Below are 19,802 nucleotides of genomic sequence, written 5' to 3' on the forward strand. Positions count from 1 at the left end.
TCCCCACTGTGTCTCTTGGGAGAGGAGCCAGCCTTTGTAGCCATGGGCAAGTGGCACAGTCCACAGAAGAAGGGAATGGTAAATCTCAAAGTTCTGTGTATGCTTTACTTAGAAAACCCTGAAAAGGGTTGCCATCACCCTTTTCAGCACCATTTTTTAGCTAGGCTAAAACGACATACTGTGGTTCCCAACTATTATGGATACAAGCCATAGCAAACCTAAGGAGGACGTGCTCTCATATTCCATTTCCTCTACTTATACCCTTATATGAAAAAGACACAAAGTGTTTGATTCTAATTTTAACCTCACCAGAGTTCCCAATGATTTCTGACTTTTGGGAACTATGCTTTGTTTTAAATTTTTGTCAGTGAATAAATGATGATCTAGAACACTGGTTCTTAACCTTTTTGAAAGAAACGCCTCCTTGAGTCATTGAGGAAGTTATCACTGCTCCCCTCTCCATGGCGGCGGTGTGGCACCACCATGGGGAGGGGGTGATAACTTCCTCAGTGGCAGCGCCAGTGGCACCACATCCACTGCCAGCACCAGCTGCTCTGGATCTGGCGGCGTGGGGAGGGGAGTGATGATAACTTCCCCAATGGCAGTGGTGGCGCAGTGGCTCCATCACTCCCCCTTCTGTTCCTTCACCCCTGCGTCACCCCTTTTCGTTCCATCGCCCCCCTGAAAAACAAAATCGCCCCCTGGGGGGGGTGATATCACCCAGGTTAAGAACCACTAATCTAGAACAAGACTTTTAAAAAGCCTTATGTTCTCAGGTTCAGCCATAAATGAGGAACTGTAGTTGGTTTAAAATCAAGATAAGGAAGATGCAGTTTTAATTGCAAGAAGGCGAAGGAAGGGAAAGTGGGATCATGTAAAATTGAAGCTCGCTCTGACTAGTGAATGAAACAAGAAAGAAGCATCCTTTCTCACTACATCTTTCTCACTGCATCCTTTCTCACTGTACTTTTTCTTGTGAAAGAGCCAAGCCTCTTTCACAAGAAAAGAACAGTGTCTTTAACCTTCTCTTGCACAGAATCAACAGGAAAAAAAAAGGTTTCTATTCCTTGGAGCTGCTCTCTCCTGTGTGTAAAAAAGATACCGGCAAACTGCAGCAAGCAGCTAAGACGTCTACAGAAAGGGCTTTGTTCACATTTGTATTAGTTATCACTCTGCAAGATACTTTTTCTGTGTCTCAGGTTCTGTGGGAATGTGTACCTGGGAAATGCCTATCTTCCTCCAGAGGAACAAAAGCCAATTCAGAAATATGGCCTTTTCAAGAGTAGGAGCAAAGTTCTAAAGTCAAGGTCACTGTCATATTTCCTAGAAGAAACGCAATATGCACAATTTTTCTAAAAAAAATTATTAGACCAAATAACCTAATATATGCAGGAGTGTATTTTTATGGCAATTATTTGCTATCACATTGCCTCTGTTTTCTTGTATGGCCTTATTTTAGCGTTTTCTGTTTAGAGTGCCTTTATGAAGTATCATCAGCTATCCTAAGTAAGACGATTTCTAAGTAAGACGATTTCTAGCAGGAAGGCAAGATTGATATAGATGTCCCTATAATGCCCAATCTCTAAAAATTCTTTAAAAACCTAATACTTAATACTTACCATTTTAAAGAAAAATAATTTATATAGAGATAGAGACTTCACATTCATACTGGCACCAGTGATAAATGTATTTCTTTAAAGTAGTACAAAACCGAAGAGGAATCTCTCCAGATAATCAGCAGTTATTAGAAACCATAAAATCTTCAGCAAAAAAAGCACCCCAATATAATTGTTAACTATTTAAAACCTCTGAGATTACTATCAAGCATGCCAATATCCGTACTGTGATTTTGCACACTTCCATAGATGTGAGGGAGGACACTGGGAAGAAATTGTGTTGCATTAAGAGCAAAAATATCCCCTTGACATTGTTAATTTCAGAACTAGAGTCATAAAGAGATGAGCAGTATAAGCATTTTTCCCCATTAGGCCTTGTTTTTATGGGTCTTTCCCCCATAAGAAAGCAGCCATCCATAGAAAGCCAGTGTGTGGGGAGATCATTGCCTTATCAATATTGGATATGCCACCAAGGGAGGGGAGAGAATAAATAAAATTATTTTGATACTATACTAACCTCTGCATTAATGAATCTTACTTCTGCTAATGTTTTGAGCAAATCTCTTTCCAAAGAGAATAATTTAGTGGGGGAAGGTGATTCTCTTTGTACCGGTATGTTTCCTTCTTGTTCCTCTTCTGTTGTGTTCCAACTGGTTTTCTTCCTGAATACTAAAGGAAAAGCAAATATTTAATTTTTAAAATCTGTTTGCATAGAAGTGCTCACACAAACATTTTGAATAATAAAAGCTGTTTTTTGCATAAATAAAATTAAGTAAATGTTTTAAAAAATTAATAATGAAATTTAAGTCTACTTCCAGACAAGGCTTTTACCATGCAGGTTATTACCAGGCTTTTATCTGGCTCTTTCACACATTTTTAAGTAAGGACCAGATGATGTTACCTTTTACTTGTAATTCTCCTGTCTTCCCATTAATTTTTCCATTTTTTTTTCTTTTCAAGTAATCTATCATGAATAATAAGAAATAATGGCCAGAATCCTATAGGTATTTGTGTGAGGTCTGCAGAACTTGGGATGGCTAATTGCAATTAACTGATGAAGTGTCAGGCCATTTTTCGGTCAAGTGCCTGGTCACACGCCTGATTGTACAAGCAAGTTGCATCCCAGAACCTTGTTAGTTAGATGCAATTAGTTGTAGCAAGTTACATAAGACTTACACAAACATCAGTAGTAATCATTTCCTTTGATTACTAGTAGTAGGATCTAGCCTTGATTTATTAAGAGTTCTTGGCTGATAAAAATGCTAGGAACAAACACACTAGCTTTATATTAACATACAGCAATCACAAGCTCATTCCTTATCTCACAGGGCAATATTTAAATTCAGAACTAATTATATTAGGTTCGCCAGGTCTCAAAATAAGAATGAAACCAAATACTGCCATCCGAGTGGGGCATGGGAAAACAGGACCCAAAAGTTTAAGGTATGAACCTTGAGCAGGCTATGCATGAATAGGGAGGGGCTGAGCTCAGAGAATTTAGTGTTCAGATGAAGGGAAGGAATAATATAATTCTATTCTGCTTTGGTCAGACCTCATCTGAAACACCATGTCAAGTTTTGGGCACCACCATTAAAGGATGATGTCGACAAGCTGAAACATGTCCAGAGATGGATGGCCAGGTAATCGTTTCAAATTACAAGAGATGTCACCTAACTGTGGGAGGAACTGCTTGACAGTAAGAGCTGTTTGACATTGGAATGGACTTCTTGGTGGGTCATAGAAATTCCTCCACTGGAGATTAGATGGTCCAGTCACATACGTTTAGCTGTAGATTTCTTCCATGGGCAGGAAATTTGACTTGATGATGTATAGGATCCCTCTGAGCTCTACAGTTATATGATTCTTTAATAGAAATGGCCGTGAACCTCAGTTCAGAGATTTTTTTTTACCATTCTGTATGCACAGCACCTATCTCCTGCCTCCCTGGCTGGATCCCCCACTCACCAGCTGGCGTGTGCTCCTGTCTTCCTCCTCTACGGCTCTTCAACCAGTTTCCAGCAGGAGCATGGGCTTCCCTGCCGTGCTCCCTTGGCTGATCACCCACTCAGAGAATGAGGCAGGACAGGCAAACCTGTGCTCCTGCCAGGGACTGGTCAAACAACTGAAGAAGAGGAGAGGAGTGCGCTTCGACTGGTGAGAGGGTCATTGGTCGCAGATGCGAAAGAAGGAAATACATGGCATGAACTTACAAACTTAGATTTCTGCCCATCTCTATTCTATAATTCTAATTCTGTTTTTTTGGGCAGGGAGGCAGTGAAGAAAAATTTCCTGTATCTAGAGGCAGAGCCCAGTGGGTTCTCAGAGAGCCAGAGGTTGTAGCTCAGCATACAAACTTTTCATTCACCCAAGGTTTTGGCACTTGTAAGTTGCTGAGGAAGGAGTTTTATAGCATTTGGATGCTTTACTGCTCCTCACTTGAGTGTTTTAAATTTGAAGAATTTTATACTAATTTTTAAAAATCTAATTGTGTTTTAATATTTGAATTTGTTTGCGTTCCTCTTGTGTCGTTTTTTTCCCCATCTTGCTGTAAATTTAGTCCCCCTTTTAGTGGGCAAAAACAAAAGAAATATAAAACATAAAGATGACAAACACATTGTGGCACCTAAAAGACAAAGTGCTATATTCTAATGTGAGTTTTTGTGGATAAGTCCACCTCCTCAGTGGATTTAGTGGGGTGTTTGTAAATTAAATGAACAAGTAAGCTTATAAATAAATATGTTATTCATCGAAGGTATAATACTATCAATTACTGTCCATTAAAAAAGCTGAAAGGGTGGGAGAAGCTTTGTCTCTTGCTCATTGCGCAATAGGTTTTCTCTTTAGAGAAAAAGAATGACCTAAGGTTGCCTCCATGATGCCTGCTGAAAGAACTCTGTACAATAGGACCATGACTTACATTTTCGGCGTTTTGATGTCTTTGTTACTTGACAGTCATCATACAAGAGACAGAATCTACATGCAGCCCGACACACATCCCACACACTCTGTTTTCGAGCTGTTTTTGCTATTTCTGACCAAAGTCTAATTCTGCAGCAATGAAACATTTCAAAAAAGTTCATTTACATAAAAAATATCAGAATGCACAGAAATAACAGCATACACATATTTTTATTAAAAGGGTATGTCATCTTTCTCTTAGATTAAACTGTTTTCAATAATTGATTCCTTAGGAAGTAATTAAAAATACTTATGCAAATAATTAATACCTCTCCTTTTCATTTTCATGTCCTATTCTCTTCAAATGTCCATCTGCTTTTTCCACATTTCTTCTATGGTGCTCTGCTTTTGCACAGAGATAACTAATCTGACCCTTAGTTTTACTTGAGTCAACTAAACAGAAAGGGGGAAACAAAAACACAGAATTTTGCAACATGTTCATGACATTGCTATCACAGTAATTCCATAAATTGGTCACTAAAGTAAAATAGCTACAAAGTAATTCAATACAAAATAAAAGTTCTATAAAATTATCTAATGGGATTCTGAAGCAACAAATAAATTAAGAATGGACACAAATGAATGTGAGAGACTCCTATGAAACATATAAAACATCTCTAGGTCTTCTGTTATGTAAACTGTTGATTCTATAAGATATATATCTGGAAGGGAAACATTTTGTAACACATCTCAGTCTGTGTAATGTATACAAATATAACATTAACAATGGTTTTCTATATACGTTGAGAATACAATGTGTTCATCAGAAAAACCTGAACTTTTAAGATAAAAAAGGCAAGGAAAAAGAGGAATGAGAATTATTTACAAGCCCCAACGTATTTGACATAGAAAAGAACTTAGACTGACAGACACAAGATATAACAGCAGAATGAGCTGAGCCCTCAGGTGGAAAATGACTCAACCAATACAGATATGTCAAACATGGATTATTTCAGCAGTATAATGACATAGTAGTCATACTTTATATGACCAAGCTAGATAAGATTTCCGCACAAGCATGATGAGGCAAGGCATTGAATAACATCCAGTTATGGCCTTTGACATAACCATGACTGAATAAGCTTTAATTTGATCCTCAGGCAATGTGCCAACCAATACAAATAAAAATGCATGAATAAAAAGGGGATTTTAACAAAATGAGGTATTTCACATATTTATAGAATAGCAGACATCATGGGATTTAAAATATCTACTAAGTGTTTCAGCACAATCTTATTTCTGTTTGACAGAAGGGGGCTCACTCCAAGGAAGGTGAGCATAAGATTGTAGCTCCTACCAACAATTTTTCAGGCATAAAAAGATTTCTTACTGGTGCCACACATAGCCTCACATATTTTGTGATCATGCACTTGTATCTCATATAATAAAGTGATTTTTAAAAAGCACTTTGTGGGTCCAGTTGCTAAGATTGTGGGGGCAGGGAGATTTTAGCAAGGCTGAGGGTCATCTTTCTGGATTGATCAGTGGCCTGAGAGTCACAATCCCATGGGGCAGCTAAAGAAGAAAGGGATGGCCAAATAGGCTAGTCTGCATATTTAACTGGGTGTGTGTGTGTCAACGATTGGTATAATGATTATTTAACTGAAAAATGAGTTCAAACTAAAAAGGCATGTTTTTTTCAAAAACATAAAGAAGACCCCTCATTCAGTCTCAAACTTAAAAAAAAAGATTACATCTGAGGAGTATGGAAGTCCTTACTGCGGGATCATCTTCAAACATAGTAAAATTTCTTCATGGCCAAGAGGGCACAAGGAGACTTTGTAAAGCATATACAGCAAACGTTTTTCAACCAAAATTTGAAAATAAGGATGTGGGGGAGCTAGGGGATCTTGGGAGTTGTTCCAAAAATCCCCTGCCATATTTGACACTGGCAGTTATCAGCACTATTTATCTTAGTACACATAAGGCTATAAACAAAAAGGGTTTATAATTTGTAACTTGTGACACAGCTGTTATTTAGTTCTTCCGGGACACAAAGGTTCCCTTCAGAGGTCTTCTTTTCTTTTTCTTTTTCTTTCTTTCTTTGGTGCTAAATGAGGTTCCCTCAAGCATGCTTGTGAGTGAGTGGTGCTGTTCTGATTACATAGAAATGTAATACAAGGAATTTGTCTACAGACTGGCACTAGGAGATCTGAAATTGCTATTAGAGTATTTGGATGGCAGGATGCATTACATAATTACTACACCTGTGTTTTCTAAAAGAAACATATACAATTCATGCGTAACATGTATTAAATAAGCATAAACACCAATCTGGGAATATAGGTATCCTACATACTATTTCTATATTCTCCTTATTTGCTGTAAAACATGTATAGAATTTTTAATTCTTTATTCACTATCTTAATGGATAGCACAGTGCTTTCCTAGAACTTCAAAAGCCCAAGTCTCTAGGAGGCATTAAAAGCAGTAATTTTGTACTGTATGTTTATATTTTTATCCACTCACAATTTTTGTGTTTAATGTTAACAGCTTAAATCCCTTAAGTAGGATTCCATTAGCCATGGTCAGATCCTCAAAAAGTGCTGTGCTAGGATACATAAAAGAGGAAAAAAAACACTGCTTTGTAGATTCAGAATGGTGTTTCATCTAGGAAAGTATATTATTCTCAGCAGTGGCCAGTCACAGTATATGCCATAAGAAACCGCACAGCAGAGATGGAGACTCGTGAATTGCTGTCAGGTCAGAATTAATCACACCAGCGACTTGACTCGGACTTGTCTTACTTTTTTCACAGACTCAACTCGAGACTCAGACATATTCTTCTGAGTTGCGTTTTCAAGCCCCTATTCTTTAATGAACACCTGCAGGAGAGGCAGGCAAATGGTGGCAAATGGCAGAGAAGGAGGGAGCAATGGGGAGAGGTTTTTCATGGGGGAGTGGAGGATGAGGGAAGGTGAGGCAGCCTCAGCTGTTTTCTTCCTATTGGTCATGACTCTGAGCAGAAGGGTGGGCTGGCCAAGGGGAGGGGGATAGTGAGGAGGAATATATATGAATGCTCTGTGTTTTCCCCTTTCACTTCATCATCAGCTGGGGTGGTTAGGCTAGAGGGTTCAGCCCAGGCTTCTTGTGGCTCACAAGCATCAGACCTCCCCACACACGTTCTACACAGACCCCCTCTCCACATACACATCCTCTCTTTTTTTCTGGAAAAAAATGCTTTTTAATAAGGACTTGAGACTCAGACTTGAGGCTTGGGACTTGGAACTTCAGACATGGACCCAAAGACTTCGACTTCAGACATGGACCCAAAGATTTGCTAACATCTGCATAGTGCAGTGCACATCTATTTCCCCAGTACCAAAGGCACAGTCCTCAGGATCTTTGGACAGTACAGATGTGACAAAAGGAGCCCCAGATGTTTCCTAAAATCACCAACCTCCTTCTGCTGGTTACTGGGAACAATTCCAAGGTTAAAACAAGAACCTAGGAAACTCAAGGAGTCAGTTGTTTTTGGGTTCAAGATGCCTCAGAATAACTAAAAGCAACTGCAAATGGGATAGACATGCTGATTTCAAGATTTATTTGGATACACTCATATTGATGTTCTGTTGGTTTAAAACTATTCTATTGTATGCTATCTATCTTCAAGAATGTACAACTGGGATATAAAGAAAGGGGAAGGTCCACTATAAATTTTTAATCAACATCCCATTGATATGGTATAGTTTATTCACTAACTATTCGACAGTGGCTCTTTGCCACTGAAAGCACAGAAATGAAATGTAAAGAAATCATCATAATGTTGCATCAAATCAATTGTGGCTCGTGACAACCCTTTTTTCAGGATTTTCCAGGTGGAGAATACCCATAAGTGGTTTATCATTCCCTTCTTCTGGGGGCATCCTAGAACTGTGCAGCTTGCCCAAGGCCACACGGGCTGGCATCACACATAGGAGGTACAGTGGAGAATCAAACTCCAAACCTCTGGCAACACAGCCAGATACTTAAACCACTGAGCTATTCAGCCAGAATTTTGGCAAGCAACTAGAGGTTAGGTAAAGGTAAAGGTTCCCCTTGAAATTTAGTCCAGCGGTGTCCAACTCTAAGGGGCGGTTCTCATCCCCGTTTCCAAGCCGTGTCCAAAGACACTTTCCGTGCTCATGTGACCAGTGTGAATAGACACGGAATGCTGTTACCTTCCCACGGTGGTGATACCTATTTATCTACTTGCATTTTTACATGCTTTCCAACTGCTAGGTTGGCAGGAGCTGGGACAAGCGACGGGAGCTCACTCCATTGCGTGGATTCGATCTTATGAGTGCTGGTCTTCTGTCACTGCAGCACGGTGGCTTCTGGGTTTAACCGACAGTGCCACCATGTCCCTAACCATAGGTTAAAAACCATACAAATAACTGATTCAACTAGATAAGTGATTCAACTAGATAAGTGATTCTCTTGTTTAAGATAAAGAGTATTATTTAAAAGGAAGCTAGTTTTCTGCTTTGTGATGTTGAGATTTAAAGTAACAATACTTTAAGTCTTGGGAACTTAAATTTTACTGGCAACTAGTGTTTACTTCAGTTAAAGCTCCTGTGTTTACTTCAACTAAAGCTCATCTCTAATTTATGTGAAAGGTCTATTAAATGTCTTCTAAAAAGCTTTTTACCTCTAAGGACTTGAGTGATCAAAGTTTTCCCTTCAGCACTGAATTAATGAAAAAAAATTATACAGGAAAAATTTGAAATCAGCCTTAAACCTAATATTAGCGATAGCCAGTGTCAGCCTTAAAATATTTTCACACAACAGGGCTTTTTTAATTTAAAGCAGTCTTTCCTTCTTATCTGTGCATAGAACCTTTTTTGTTCCAGTGAAGGATAAAGGCTGGAAAAAGGCAATGCCTTTGTAATGTGTCACCAAAATCTTGCTGTATACTGACATAGCGTGGGAGTGTAAATCATTGTGTATTTCCTTTTTGCAGGCAAGAATGAAACATTAAAAAATTTCTTCCCCATCCCCTCTCCCCAATACTGTTTGCAATAGTTATAGAAATGTTAGCGAATGCCATTAGAGAAGATAAACTAATTTGTGGTATACGGATTAAAGGTAAGACCAAAATCAATTTATTCACAGATGACTCATATTAACAACAGAAAACCCCTTAAGGGTTAGGGTAAAATTACATTTAAAGGAGTTTGGAGAGATAACAGAGCTACAGAAATCAGAGATGGTGGTGTTTAATCATAATAAGGAAGAAAAAGAACTAATTAGAAAAAAATTGATATTAAGATAGGGGAATTAGGTGAGTATTTAGGTCTATATATACCTAAGGACTTAAACCCATTAAGAGAAGAAAATGTTAAGAAACTGAAATGTGAAGTTAAGAATAAGTTAGATGGTTACAGGAAAATCAGTTTATCATGACTTGGTTGAATAGCAGTGGTTAAAATGAAGATTTTACCAAGATAATTTTTTTATTTAAAATGCTACCAATAGAACTACTTGAAGAGGAGACAAAAGATTAGCAAATCATGATTTATAAGTTTTGTAATGGAGATAAAAAGGTACAGATTAATAAGAAGGGATGGTAAAACCTCAGAAGCTAGGAGGGCTGGGGCTCTCTAATTTGAAGAGTTATTATACTGCAAATCAATTAAGACATATAGGGGACATTACTGTGCAGCCTAATCAAGTAATATGATGGGGGTTGGCATCATGGGATCTAGATTTAAATTTTGAGAATATTATTTTTAAACTACTTTTATTTTAAACCACTCTAAAGATAGAGGTAAAGAATTGGAAACTCTTTCCTTAAAAATATGTTGACAATTTGGAATAAGCATAAGAATATACTTAGTCCGTTACTATCACCATTATATCCAGTGATGGAGCTGGAAACTCTTCCAATGAATTTGAAAAACCTGGAGTGCATATTAAGAGGAAAACGAGTCATTCAAATAAAAGATTGAGTAGAAAAGATAGGGAATAGAGAACAAATAAAAGATATATTAGGAAGGGAGAAAGTATCTTGTCTCAGCTTAATACAATTTGAGAAGCGGACAAAAATTGGCTGAGGAAAATGGTAACTATGGGGAACTTAAGAAGTTTGAGGAAATGTTACTACAAAAGGAAAGTGTAGAAGAAAATAGAACACTGAAAGGTATAGTAAGAAAAATTTATAAAATATTAATTGAAGTGGAAGATCAAAAGGACCCACTGAAAGTCTTATGGAAGTATGATATGACAGAAGATGTAGGTACTGAGAGATGGGAAAAAATATGGGATATAAATATAGTGACATTTATGTCTATAAAGATTAAAAAGAACTTTTATAAAATTGTGTGGCAACGGTATTTAACTCTGGTGAAACTGAATCAAATAAATAAATAAATAAATAAATAAAAACTGTTCTATATTGTATTGGAGAGGGTGCCAAAAGGCTGGTATTTATTTTCATATGTGGTGGGAATGTGAGATTGTGATGACATTTTGGCAAATTGTACTTATAGAGATAAAAGAAATAACTAAGTAAAATGTAAAGGTATGTCCTAAAATAGCACTTTGACCAATATTTGATAAGGAGAAATATCACTTGGCAAATAGAGAACTATTTTCTAGTTTATTAACAGCAGTTAGATTAATGACAGCTAAGTACTGGAAAATAAACACGACTTTCAACTAACTGGAAGCTGAGTCATGGCAACTGGCTTCTTTCTTATTAGGTTGAAACATTTTGCTACTCCTTCAAGTAGCTTCTTCAGTCTTGGATGAGTAGCAAAATGCTTCAACTTAATAAGAAGGAAGTCCAGTTGCCATGACTCAACTTCCGGATAACCTCACCTGGATAACTAGAATCTTCATAGGCTTTGAATGGTATAAAGAAGATTAGAATACAGCAATCAATGATAAAGTAACATGCCATATTAAAGTGAAGAAAGGATTACTTAAAAGGCATACTTTTGCAGAAATTTGGTGAGACTTTATTGATCATGCATTAATAAAAGCAAAGGGAAGTGTACTATTGCAAGAAATGTTACAGTTTTGGAAGGAAATGAGAATCCTTGAAGAAAGAGAATTGTTTATCTCTCCAATGGTCCTGGGGGGACGACGACACATTGTTATAATTTTAAAGTTATGTGTATTTAAGAAGTGTCTTATTTGTTTCTCTGTTTGTTTAATTTTTATTTTCTTTAAGTTTGGATTGTGTTGCATATATCTTTATTATAAAATTTAAAAGGGGAAACTTTTTTTAAAAAAATCTTCCCTATTGTCTGAAGCTACAAGAGTTTTGAGAATTGTTTTGTCTCTTCCAGACTTTTTTTTTTACAGACATCAGCTTTATGCAAAAACTCATTTTTTGCACAAACAATCTGGTTGTTTCAATACAGTGTGTTTCTTCCTCTTGTACAGAATACTGTTCCTTCCACTGTGGGTGGCTGATGACTGTGTTTGGGCAAAGCGGTCTTTTTGGACACTGTCTTGGTCAAGCTTCAGAACTACCCAGCTACTCATTACGACATGAACCAAAGAAACAAAACGTTTCTGTACAAAATTTATAATGCAAAATACAACATTTTTTGTACAAACCAGCATTTTTCATTTTGCTTTGGTTGACTAAAGCCGCTGCTCAGGAAAACAGGTCTGATCTTTTTACCCTCAAATCAGAGCAACAACAAAAAAAATCTTATAATGATTGACAATTTTTTCAATAGGATAGCTGGATGAGTTGAAATACCCTTTTACAAGTATTCATTACATGCTTAAATCAGAGTAAACTAGCACTCCTACAAGGCAAAGTGATTACATTTACATCTTCTCCCTCTTTCAAGGAACCCACGCCAAAACACCTATGACTTTCCTTGTCCTCCCAAACATGGCAGAGGATATCGCAACTTCTGTTACATTCTGACTTTTTATTACTTTTGCCTACATTTCAGCTATAAGATTTTGGGGATTGAGTGAGGTTATGTAGACTTTCATCCCCACAAACCATTCTGTATAGACAACAGGGTTGAAAAGGACTCCTAAGCTGACAGTGAAAGAGGAAGAAAAAAGGTATTGTTGGATTTTTTCGAAACTTCCTAGGTTCTCTTGAAAAACAAGAACTCAAGTAATACTACTCAGAACTTTGAATGGAATAGACTGCGTATTGGAATAGACACAAATTACATACTGGACAAGATCCAACAATATAATTTAGTATCCAAGGCCAGTAGAATAGTGGTTTCCTTCCATTTCCATCTCTTGCTAAAGAACTGCTCCAGAAGACTTCCCAGCATACCAAACAGATTTGTAGGTTATGCAGGGGCCTTGGTGGGGAACAGTGAGTTGTTAATTCTAATGGAAAGAGTGGTGTGCACTGGCGACACACCATTGGATTATGGGCATTAGTTTGTTATTTTTGTACTAGAAATGAAAAACAGAAACCATGTTGAATGCAGCTCTCACTCTCTGCTCTGCAACAGAGAAGTCCGAGCAAGATTTATGGATAGTATTTTGAACAGTGGTATTACGGAACATGGCAAACAATGTGCCAGTTGTTCTGGTGGAAAATAAGAGTGCTGTGCTTTCCTTCCCCCTTGCTCTGTGTGGATTTCCAACATGGAAAAGGCCCATCCAATACACTGGCAGAAGGAAAGGACTGCCAAGGATAGCCGTGAGTAAGGAGAATTCACACATTGCAAGAGTGGAGCATTCATGGACACTCTTGGCCCCTGCAACATACAAACAAACTCAAGCAATTCTTTAGGGTAGGAAAAAGTGAATGGGCTTTTGTCAACCATATAAATGTATATTACCTTTAGATTCATTTTCGCTATCAAGGACAATCTGAAATGCCTCAGGAGCTAGGGCAAGGCCAGCATTCACCAAGAGTGACCGTTTTTTCCTCACACTATCTTTTGGTGTTCCTTTTTTAGCCTGAATAAAAACAAAATATACCTAATAACAGATTTAAATAAAATGTTACAATGCATAATCATACCAGAAGATGACTAATTCTGCCCAGACTCCCAGCCTGCTAACCAAATGCTCTATTCCGCCTCTTTCCTAGCTTTCCATTTTTATTTTCTAGCAAACACTCAATATTCTATGGCTACTAGAGGAGGCAAATATAGCTATTTAGGGGTTTTCATTTTTGTTCTTCAGCAAACATAAGGATTTTTTAAAAGGAATGTGGATATTTCGCTCTCCTTCAGCACTCCTTTAAGTATGCCACCAGAAAGAATGAACTTTGGTGGCTTAGTTTATTTATTTCTTCATGTAAGCTAGTATTGCACCTGTGAAGAATCCCTTTAAAGGGTTAAAAATAATAATTTGTGGAAGAATAAATTCCTGAAAGTACAATACAGTACCAATCTTTTTACATGTAAAACTTCTCAGACATTCTCACTGAGGAAGGGCTATGCTTCTTCTGTGATTTCTTCGTCACTTTAAGCTTTAGGCCTAAATTACACATTAAATGAAATATGTAGCTAAGCCACTATTTATTTCTTTACTACAAACTAATCATGTGTAGTCCCAATTCAGATCAAGACCACCATGCGTGAGTAGGGCAAGTTTAAACATTTCAGCCCCAGCTGGTTCCTCCCATTTCAAATTCTACCCTGCAGCAAAGGCTAAAATAGAAAATAAAAATGTCATTGGTGCCAATGAAATCATATGTGAGTAGTTACAAGGGAAGCATAGCATAATATATCTTTTATTTTTAGATTTTTTTTTATTCTTTTCCTTTTATACAGTCTTTCCAATATCAATCTGCAAAACCTCTACTTTTAGGCTATTCCTGGACACAGTTTACAATGCTAGCATTTTTCCTTAAGAGTTTCAGTTTGATACAAGTTGTATCCATGTGTTTCAACTCACAGAAATATTTCGCCACATATATATCATGTCCCTTTTTCAATATGTAAGGAATGGCATAGAAAAATAAATAAACATGTGGTACAAATTGTGATGTTAAATCTTAAATTGCCTGAACTGGACAGGAGTGCAACTGGTATTATCTTTGTGAGGAAGTGGATACATCCTGTTCATGAACCTTTCAGAAACATATTTCAGAGAATACTGAGAAGAGAACCATAGTTTTGCTATGCTGGGTCCTTGCTAGGCAAAACAAATGGGCACTGTCAGTCCATCGAGAAACTTTTTGCCATGGAGATTACTTAGAACGGTCTACACAAAAGACTTTCCTTGTTTGCCCTAGAGACAGTCCAGGCACCACTTAAGACTATTGTTACATATGAACAGCCCTGTTTGATTACAAAGGTTTCTGGCAGGCAAAGAGTAGCTTGGAATGCAATCCTCGAATAAACTGAAAGCTGAGAAGGAGACAAGTGAAAAAGGAACATTTATATGTCTCCAGTCTTATAATGTCTTTATCCTCCTGAACATTTTTAAGGACTTTAAAATTGCCAATTTCAGAATGCACGTACATCACAGGTCCTCTTGTATGAATGTGACACACGAGAGTGCCTTCTTTGCGGCTATTCCCAGACTTTGGAACTCCCTCCCACAGAAGGCCAGACTGGCCCCATCTTTGTTGTCCTTCTGCAAGCAGACAAAATCCTTTCTCTTCAGGCAAGCCTTCCCTCAATAACTAGCTACCTGTGTGTGAATTTTAGATGGTTGTTATGCATTATTGCTTTGATTGGATTTTCAGTAATGCTTGTGTTTTTCATGTTCGTGTTTTCCATTTCTCAGAGTGGCAATTGTTTCTCCCCCTCCTTTTTAATATTTATATGTTTCTTGTTTTTAACTTTAATAATACCTTTTAATGATGTAATCTGCCTCTTAATACTCATAGTCCTTAGTTTTAAATATTGTCCTTTAATGATGTAAACCACCATTGTACATTCATTGTTTTCCGCTTTAAATATTGTCTTTCAGTGTTGTAAGCCACCTTGAGTTCTTTTCAAGGAGAAAGGTGGGGTAAAATATTTTAAATAAAAAATAATACTGCATTCTGAAAATACACATACAGAAAATTTAATTGCATCCATCACCTGACTTTGGATTCTCTGCAGTTAAGATCACAGGATTATCAGTTAAGACTTCCAGAAAATAAACATGCCCTTCATATTTTATTTCAATACATATTTTCAATGTATGGAAATAAGCTCTATCTCTGATCCAAGTTGTAAATGAGCATATGCTAATTAAAATATATTCTTCTTCTTTCTCTTTTTAGCATTATAATTATTCAGCAATTACCTGTTCTATCATCAAATTTGCTTGGTCTTCTAGACGCTCCAGTGACTTGTACAGCATTGTGTTTAAGTTAAGCCTATGGAATGCCATTTTTAAGTACTCATTATATTGCCCATTGTTATCAAGATAGATGGCTTTCTGTAAATGTTCCATGGCAGCCTCTATTCTATCTGCCTTTTCTTCCATCCGAGCAATTTCCATATGCACTTGGCAACGTAATAAAATCAACATGCTGAAAAACATAATCATGACTATTTTCTTTCAAATGTGTTAAGACATTCTAATATGCACATTCTCATTATGCAATGCATGAATATTGCAATTAGGATTTTTTTCTTAATAAAATCATTTCCTTTCCCCAAACAAATTAACATTGTCAGATGGGTCATATCCTAGTCAACACAGCTGCTTCTTGAAGACCCCAAACACAGAAGTTTTCAAAGCATTTCTATCCATATCATAATGGCTGAAATCCTGAGGGGCAGACTCTGCCTGAACAATGAGATTATGTCACCAAGAGTGGTATATTGCAGTGATTAAACATCTGCCTTCTTGGTTTCAGGATGCATGTGACTCTGTGCACCTCAAAATCACAAAATGAAGCCTTTAATCACAGAGGGAGCTATGCAACAGGCTCTCTGTCATTACATTTCCCCCCCCAATTTTTATTTTATGATAAACATCTGAAATCTGCCAGATAATCACAAAGTCTCTGTCAGAGCTAGATGGACTAGTAATCTGACATACTATATAAGATATCTCCTAAATTTATCTCAAGGGATGTCAGGCCTACAATACAACAGAATTCATAACAATATTGATTTACCTGTCAATCTTCTCAAGGATTTCAGCAATAGCTAGCAATGGTTTCCGTATATGCTGTTGTAAATTGTGCTGCAGCAGTGGTAAACAGATATTCCACAGAGTAGCGCAGACACCTTGAATAACATTAGGATCTTTCAGCCGAATTGCACGATTCAGAATTAACTCAAGTTTGTGTATTTCTTTCAGTTGAGCCTACAACAGTAAAAATACACCTTACATTGATTAAAAGAGCAAAGAACGCTTTGTGATGCAAGATGCTCCTGATTAACCACAAGACTTGATTTGTGATCCAGAAATGTAGGAGCAGGAGGCAAAGGAGTCAGGTAAATGGCAGGTGGGATCATATGGCAATGGTGACCACCTTTTCTCAGGAAGGCCTGGACTGATCTAAGAGTCTTCTTCGCAGCAACACATTTGGCCAGGGAAAGTTTGGCTAAGTTGGGTGCAGGGCTTCAGGTGGCCAGCCAGAGCATTGCAAGTGTCAAGTCAGTCGGCTTCTGGAGCATAAATTTCTTCTAGCTGTCAGCAAAAATTGATCTTCTGGTCCAAAAAGGTACAAAAAAAGAGACAACAGATAGGAAAAACAAGACATTGAAGGCAGAGGGGCAGAAATCTATGCAAAGCAGTGCAAGTTAAGGAGCAGACATACCTCAACAACACTTTTAGCATATGTTTCAATTTTGGGCCCAAGCTTCTTGACTTCATAATCACATTCCAAGCAGTCCAATTCAATCTCTTTCCCCAGATCCTATTAATATACATATATATCATTACTATGGAATGCAAATTATTATGAATAATCTTAGATATTTAAGGCGCTTCATTGTAATGGTCAGTCATTATACTCATAAGTGGTTTTCTTATGTGAGCCTGCCACATATTTTGAGATCTTCAGTCGAAGTCTTGTTACATATCCTTACCACCCCTAGAAAGAACAAGGCATGATTTTCTCTGAAGTAGCAAATTGACTGGGGGAATAAGCTCAGCTTCCACTCTGATTAGCTTTCAGCAAGAAGCTGAGGCTCTACGTAGACGTGTGTAAATATGAGCAAACATATGTATGCATATTAACAGATGATAACATTTTCTCATACAAAAAAGGGTGCTAGCCCATGAAAAACAATGCCAGTATCACAATAAACAAACAAACAAACAAACAAACAAACAAACAAATAAATAAATAAATAAATAAATAAATAAATAGGTATGATTTATCTACATTATACAGTTATAACAACCTGAATACACTTTAACTCTCATGGCTCTATCCTGTGGAATTCTGGGATCTGTAGTTCAATTGAGATACAGTGGTGCCTCACTTAGCGATGTTAATCTGTTCTGGAAAAAACGCTTAACACGTTTAATACATTCCTATGGGCTAAAAAGTTACCTTAAAGCGAAATTCCTCCATAGTGGTGGCCATTTTGGGTGCCTCTACAGCGAGGCAAAACAGCGGCAGCCATTTTTTGCGGCGGCCATTTTGGAACAGTCTATCAGCTGTTTTAAAAAGTTCTCTTTGCCATGATCGCTCCCCCGTGATCATCGCAAAGTGAATTTTAGCCATAGGGGACATCGCTAAGCGATCGCTCCAGCGATGGGCAAAAGTCCATCGCAAAGCGATTTCATCGCTCAACGGCGCGATCGCTAAGCAAGGCACCACTGTACTTGGAATTATCTGCTGACATTCCAGGTAGCACACTAGATCCTCTAACAGAGAACTGTATGCACCTCACCAAACCAAAGATCCCAGCTGGTTTGTCTTCAAAATGTCAGAAGATTCTTTGTTGTTATTATCATTAGTTAGGCACAATGAGTTAGATTATGCAAAATGGATGTGCATATATCATACATATAGTAGATATTTTCATGTTGTACTTGATGCACCATTGCAACACTAGAGAACCATTGGTGAATACTTATATTGAAGATATCAGCTTCCAGATAACCTCACCTGGATGATTCAGAATCTTCATAGAAACAATGAAAGTCAATTGGCAAAATCCTGCTCAAGGTGCAAAACACATAATGTCATCATCTGGCACCACTAATATTTAATTTAAACTGATTAAATGCTTCCCATTCCCTCTTCGGGTTTTGAGGCTCCCTTTTGTCCCAGGGAAGCCTTTGGGAATCTTGGGATGGGGGACCCATTAATTGTAAAAAAATTGCCACTGGATCACTGCCAGTGGTCTGGTAGTGCTTTTTGACTATTAAAGATCTCCCTCATCCCATAGCTCCCAAAGGATTTTTCTACGAAAAAGAACAACCCTAGGGAGCCTCAGAACTTGAAAGGGGGGATAGGAAGCATTTAATCCATTGATTTTAATCAGTTAAAATTAAATATGACCAGTTTTTGATGGTGACATCATTTGGTTTGCACCATGGAAATATGGGAACAAGATTTTGATTAACGTATATTTATTCTGTTACTATTTTGTGGCTTGAAACCAATTGCAATTTTTTTCAAATAAAATAAAACAAATTCTATGAAGCCCCACATAGTTCAAAACTGTTTGAAAACCATGTTTTCCCTAGAGAACCACACTTTCCCCAGAATGACAAAACAAACAAACAAACAAACAAACATAAAGTGTTGATCCTTGTTTAGGATAATCACCCATTGCTTAGCATAGTAAGTCACAAGTAGAACAGGCCCATTGAATTAATGGAATTAATTGAAGGGCTCACTAACCAAATTCCCACTAATTCAGTGGGCCTATTCTAGTTGTGACTTATTACACTCAACTACAGGGATTCAGTTAGTGTCTGATGTCAACAAAGGCCATATTTAATGCACATACATTAAATATGACTCTCCAAACCACCCCAAATTACAGTACAAATAGCTTTGTGAGAAGATAATGAAATAATAGTTCTAAGTATAATATGAGAGATACAACACAAAATCGAGGCCATACAATAGTATGATGTAAGTATCATTATTGCATTACTATAGATATATTATATACTACAATACATAGAATACTTTGAGTTCTTTGGAAAGTAATCATATTGCTTGTAACCTATTCATTAGTCCAGATTATAGTGATTTATTTTATTTTATTTTATTTTTTTTCCCAACAAGCCCTTGAACAACTTTTTCCAATGGTCAGAATCTGAAAACAGGTCTAGAACTATTTTGGTATTAAGTTTGCAAAACTTGCTGCAGCTCATTGTGGCTAACTGACAAAGTGCTGTGGTGTGTCTTGGTTGGGTGCCTGGCCCTGTACCTAA

At 37.3% G+C, this 19,802-nt stretch overlaps 1 protein-coding gene across 1 annotated transcript in view; it reads right to left on the reverse strand.

Moving 5' to 3' along the window:
- CFAP46 (cilia and flagella associated protein 46) overlaps positions 1-19,802 on the reverse strand; it is a 108,976-nt gene that overhangs the window by 70,627 nt on the left and 18,547 nt on the right. The window contains exons 11-17 of the mRNA XM_072995373.2: positions 17,218-17,316; positions 16,570-16,760; positions 15,747-15,975; positions 13,334-13,454; positions 4,844-4,967; positions 4,534-4,664; positions 2,134-2,285 (exon numbers count right to left, since the gene is read on the reverse strand). Of these exons, the coding sequence (XP_072851474.2) occupies positions 2,134-2,285; positions 4,534-4,664; positions 4,844-4,967; positions 13,334-13,454; positions 15,747-15,975; positions 16,570-16,760; positions 17,218-17,316 (1,047 nt within the window). The remainder of the gene's footprint in view (positions 1-2,133; positions 2,286-4,533; positions 4,665-4,843; positions 4,968-13,333; positions 13,455-15,746; positions 15,976-16,569; positions 16,761-17,217; positions 17,317-19,802) is intronic.

Source organism: Pogona vitticeps, chromosome 3 (assembly GCF_051106095.1).
Source record: "Pogona vitticeps strain Pit_001003342236 chromosome 3, PviZW2.1, whole genome shotgun sequence".
NCBI lineage: Eukaryota > Metazoa > Chordata > Lepidosauria > Squamata > Agamidae > Pogona > Pogona vitticeps.